This window comes from Centrocercus urophasianus, unplaced genomic scaffold, assembly GCF_019232065.1.
Source record: "Centrocercus urophasianus isolate 14NV4802_14NV808 unplaced genomic scaffold, USGS_Curo_1.0 seq_12, whole genome shotgun sequence".
In the NCBI taxonomy this organism is placed as follows: Eukaryota; Metazoa; Chordata; class Aves; order Galliformes; family Phasianidae; genus Centrocercus; species Centrocercus urophasianus.
The window spans coordinates 52070475-52076122 of NW_024884364.1; the positions used below are offsets into that span (position 1 = coordinate 52070475).

Below are 5648 nucleotides of genomic sequence, written 5' to 3' on the forward strand. Positions count from 1 at the left end.
GAAATGAAATACAGCTTTACATGTTGATTAAAATCAGAAGCACAATGATGTAACCTAGGTGAAGTTGTTAAGGCTAGAATGGGTTACGTTGTTTTCTGGCTTGAAATACAGGCAACAAACATAGGTGCTTTAATCTTACTTTTTCTTTCAGTAAAATGTAAGCATTTTTACACATCTCTTTGATAACAGTACTATACGGTTTGATACCTGTAAACTATTCGGTGTTCTCAAGCAAAAAGCACTGAATAAAATACAATAGATCCCTTTAAAGCTCCTCTTTTTCCCCTGTTAGGCCCCAAATGTGTTTGTTCCTGATTTACTTTTTTTTTTTTCTTCTCATTATTTCCAGAAATCATTGCCTATTTGATATGAAATAGGGTAAAGACACATTGTGCTATGACTTACAGCAACAGTTTAGCCCCCTGTATGCCTCCAAACTCTATGTAAGTCAATGATAGGCATAAGACCCAAATGACTTTGGTGATGAAAAAAGACTGCACTCACTACTGCCTGCTTTTTGTGCTGTGAATTATGATTCAGCCTCCTGAGCAGTGCAGTAGAATTTTAAAGCCACAAGATATGCATTCATTGCACTTTCTCCCATCTGCCCCAGCAACACTGAATCATTAAATCACTTCCTCCTGTGTTCTGCCATGAGCATGTGCTTGGACAGGACTCAGGGTTTAGGCTCTCTTACCACCAGTGAACCATCCACTTCTTGCCCAAACTTATCTTGTTTTTACTTTCCTAAAACAGGTTTTTTCCAATTACAAACCTTGTTGAGCTTTTCTGCAGGGCACAGCGAAGGTCTAAGACATGGAACTTTGGCTCCCACATGGTGAATGTTTTGATGCCGAGCAATGGTTGCTGGCTCTTAGGGAAAGTCTTATTTATAGTATGCTTCTTCTCCATCTCTTTCCTTATTTCATCTCTGGTATCAAGATGCTGTATTGTGTTAGTTTACGTTAGTAGCAAGCTGGGAAAAGGTGTTTTGCTGTCATTTTAAGTAACATGAATATGATTTGATTTCATAGTTCAGATTTTTTGCTTCTGAGTTTAGGGATATTGCATTAGGAAAGTCAGATCCAAATCTCAATTTGAAAAATACAAAAGATGTTTAAAGCATTTGGAAATATTTCTGTGTTAAAAACATGTATTTTCTTCCAACACTTGAAGGGATCATATAAACAGGAGGGGGTGTGTCTGTTTATGAGAGTGGATAGTGATAGGACAAGGGGAAATGGTTTTAAACTAAGCAGGGGATGTTTAGGTTAGATATTAGGAGGAAGTTTTTCACTCAGAGGGTGGTGACACACTGGAACAGGTTGCCCAAGGAGGCTGTGGATGCCCCATCCCTGGAGAAATTCAAGGCCAGGCTGGATGTGGCTCTGGGCAGCCTGGTCTGGTGGTTGGTTGGTGAGTCTGCACATAGCAGGTAGGATCTTTGAGGTCCTTTCCAACACAGGCCATTCTATGATTCTATGATTCTGAAGGGAATCCATGGCTACAAAGAGAAGAAATATTTTTTAGAGCTGTTTGTTAAGGTAAGATAGTAATTCTTAAGTTTTGTGTAAATTTAAACAGAGTATCGAGTGTTTCTTCAGTCTTGTGTCTGCTGCCTCTGTGAATACTTCCTTGTGAGTTTGCCTCTGAACTGTATATTGTTTAATTTTACTGCAGGTGGAAAAGGCATGGGAGGTTGGGAAGGAGGGATCCGTGTGCCAGGAATATTCAGGTGGCCAGGAGTGTTACCTGCAGGCATTGTTATCAATGAACCTACGAGTCTGATGGATATTTTTCCCACGGTTGTTCATCTGGCTGGAGGAATATTGCCACAGGACAGGTATGGAGATATTTTCAGTAGGAGAAATTGAACGGAGAGTTATCAACTAAATAATTTCAGTGTTTTGGGTTTGTTTTTTTTAATAATCCAAGGAGATCTCCCATCTATACTGTAGTCTCAAGCCCAGTCTAAGATTTTAAACTCAAAAGCAACCCTCCCTCTCTTCTCCATACACACCTGGATATGCCCACAGGTATGCGTGTGGCCACAAGTCTTGTTCATTTCTAAACAAAATTCAGCATTGCTCAGGAAAGAATTGATGGCTGAAGTTGTTTTGGTATCAAATTACCAAAGCTATGGACACATACAGACTCCTCCTAACAACATGAAGCCCATACTTGTTCAAAAGATTTCTACAAACTCCTTTGAATTTGCTATATATAAACAATTATGGGATCAGTATCAATTTGTCTGAATAAAGAATATTATTCCAGTAGACCAAACCCTAAATACTGTGTATGTATTACTAACTGGAATAAGTTTCTCCATATCTTTTGAAAATAGCAAATTAACTCAATAAATTAAAAAAGTCTAAAGGATTTAAAATGTTGGCCTGACAATCTGCTGGCTGTGACAATATACAGTTAACTCTGTCAGGTTTGTCCCTTCCTGAATATTCATTACATTAGGGTAATCGACGGACGAAACTTGATGCCTTTACTCCAAGGAAGAACTCAAAAGTCAGAGCATAAGTTTCTCTTTCACTATTGCGGATCCTACTTGCATGCAGTGCGATGGCACCAAAAGGACAGTAAGTGTAAACGTTTCGCGTTAACTACGGTATAAGATTTCTTCTCTTGATATCTTTCTTGATGTATGACGGATTTCTTGCATGATGACATTTATCTGTATTGATCTCTGAGATTTTTGAAATTGTTATGCATTATATACCAGTAATTCTCGCTAGCTGGAGCTGTCTTACAGCTAAAAAATACTTGTAAGTAATAACGGAAATGCATTATAGGAAGTGGGATGGAAATAGAAGCTGGCTGCCTACTACACTTGAAGCCTGATACGTCTTCTTGACTGTTTTCTATCTTCAAACTCAGTACTTGGTGCAGAGAATGTTATCTGTGGTGATGTGAAAGCCAGGGTTTGTGACAAGATGTCTCCTTAGTAAGCAACCACTGCTTGAAGACGATTCATCTTTTCCTCTACTGTCTTGTAGTTGTGCCATAAGATTTCTTTTCTGACAGGTGGAGTTGTCTGGAAGGCTCATTATGTGACCCCAGTCTTTCATCCAGCTGGGGCTGGGGCTTGTTATGGAAAAAGAATTTGCCCATGTTTTGGGGAAGGCGTGACCCATCATGACCCTCCACTGCTGTTTGACCTCTCACGAGACCCTTCTGAGTCCCAGCCTCTGTCAGCTGACACCGAGCCCCTCTTTGACACTGTAATCGAGCAGATTGGGAGAGCCATTGAAGAGCACCGCAGGACACTGACTGCAGTCCCACAGCAGCTCTCCAGGTACAACATCATCTGGAAGCCATGGCTGCAGCCCTGTTGTGGGATGTTCCCATTCTGTTGGTGTGATAAAGAAGGTGAAAACACACAGAGTTTGTGAGATGGATGACTGCTAACATGTCCTTTGGCACTGAATCCTTTGCTGACCAAGCGTTCAGAAAATAATCATGTCCTTTGTCTTGCAAGCCCAGTGAATGAAAATAAAGTAATTTTGAGTTGAGATTTACTCTTTTATTCTTTACCACTAAACAAAAGTTTAAGGAAATCCTGTCCGGTGTGGTAAAGGACTGGAGTGGAGACAGTTTTTTACAGATTTAGATCTAAGAGACAGCTGTAGAGGGATATGCCTATATTCTGTCTAGCTTATGCCTGCCCAAGCAGGACAATTTGGAGAACTCCAAAGAAACCCTAGTATGTCATGCTGACTTAGATAAATCTCTGTATGATTGCAGTTGTGCTTCTGTGGTCTATGATTCATGGGCATTCCCTATCCAACATAGCAGTTTGTTGTTATTGGTTTCTGCATTTTTCTATCATCTTTGCAGAAGTATTATTGAGATGTTGAGTGATTGTGATTTTGTCAGGGATAGTTCTCATGCAACTTTACTTGATTGACAATAACACATATCACAAAAAAATATGAAGTTGGAAATGTTGAAGACCAGTATAACTCTGCAATAGTGACAAAGAAGAGGGAAGCAATTTGCTCTTCAGTAGGAGGTCCTGATGCAGATTATGTTGGCATACAGTAGTTTTACTGTATAAAAGTTGCCAATAAAGATGTTTTGGATAAATACCATGCACTGTTTCATAGTCAGTTAGCAAAATGTGGTCCTTTTGAAGCTCATAAGAGTTAATGTTTAAAATATTTGGCAGTCATATGCCTATATTTACAAACCATAGCTCCTAAGAAGGGATCATGCCAGTTCTAGTTTAAAAGAAAACAAGAACCAACCAACCAAGCAAGCAAAAACCTAGTGGTATGACCCTAGCTAGGCTTTCTATGGAGGCACATGACTGTACTGAAGATTTCAGTGAAATTGCAGAGACTTTAATGCTTTAAGCTGTACTATTGACTGTTCCTCACAGGATGTATATGAAGTCAGGTTTTATTATAAGCATACTGCTAAAACTCTGTACAGAAATTGGGTTTTGAAGTGAGTTAACAGAAAGTGATTGTTTACAGATTTTGCAGATATATTTTTTTCTCCCCTTACAGCTGCCCCTGCAAACATTTTACTTGCTCAGCCAGTCTATTTGCTTCATTTTTCTTATCTCAGTGTTTTTTCATTAGCATTTCTTAGAGATGATGCAAATTTCTGTTGTGTCATTTCAGTCTGTTGTTTCTTTACTACTACAGAAAACTTGTCAAGGTTATAAGGGGATATATGAACGCCTGCACTTCCTTTTAGTACCCAGACATGAGAAAAAATAGAGTGCCAGTATAAAGCACCCAGTAACTCAAAATTAAGCTTTTGCTGGCAGAGAATTTGCAGTAGTGAGGAAAAAATATCTCCCTGTGCTTTGGTGCAGTGAAAAAATTCCAAAAACTGAAAAGGAGGAAATAGTGCAGGGCTCAAAATGTATGGAAATGTAATGTCCTTTCTGCTTCATTGCTATAAAGCTTTTTTTTTTTTCCTTTCTTATAAAAGGTCTTGGTTCAAAGCTCAGTTGTGCTCAAGACAATACATAATCACAGCTGTTACCTTTGCAGTGGGGCACTAACATAGTAGTTAGTAATAGGATGTAAGGGCTATACAGGCAGAATGCCCTTCCATTTCCAGAAATAGATTTGTAATGAGAAGAAAATTCAAAGCTTGTTTGGTTTTTTTTTGTTGTTGTTTTGTTTTTTTTTTATATTTAAAGACAAGCCAGCAGCAGCATGGGCACATCTTCGGTAGTCATCTCATGGTAAGAACAATGGAAGCAGCCTAGAAAAGCTGAGAGAAAAGTTTAGTTATCATTTGGACCAAAGACAGATGTAAATTAATACTTAAATTATTGGGAATTTTTAAAGAAACACCTTTCTCAAAGTATGGGGTAATTTTCAAGACAGACAATTTTTCAAGGGAAAGCTTTGCACCAGAAATATTGCAAGCTGTTACGTAACTGCACTAAACAAGTATTATCTTCAAATAGGTTTTTGCAAAAGCAGACAAATTTGGCAACATACGTCTTATAAGGATAACCAAACATAGCTATGTGTTCGAGGAGATGAACAAAAATCTTTCTCCAGCCAAAGCTATCCCTTCCAATGTATTATATTAACCTGCTAGTTTAAACTGCTTCACTGGACCCCTGCTAATTTATCTCGAGTACAATGTTAACTTTGGCACTCACA

The 5648-nt window shown here is 38.7% G+C and overlaps 1 protein-coding gene across 5 annotated transcripts in view; it reads left to right on the forward strand.

Annotated features, from left to right (window-relative positions):
- LOC122156116 (arylsulfatase D-like) overlaps positions 1–3527 on the forward strand; it is a 36626-nt gene extending 33099 nt beyond the window's left edge. For 3 of the 5 annotated variants that reach the window (XM_042810625.1, XM_042810626.1, XM_042810631.1), the window contains 3 exons: positions 1681–1843; positions 2473–2594; positions 3040–3527. In XM_042810625.1, the coding sequence (XP_042666559.1) occupies positions 1681–1843; positions 2473–2594; positions 3040–3407 (653 nt within the window). In that variant the 3' untranslated portion in view covers positions 3408–3527. The remainder of the gene's footprint in view (positions 1–1680; positions 1844–2472; positions 2595–3039) is intronic. The other 2 variants (XM_042810629.1, XM_042810630.1) reach the window with 1 other exon arrangement.
- The last annotated feature ends 2121 nt before the right edge of the window (positions 3528–5648 follow it).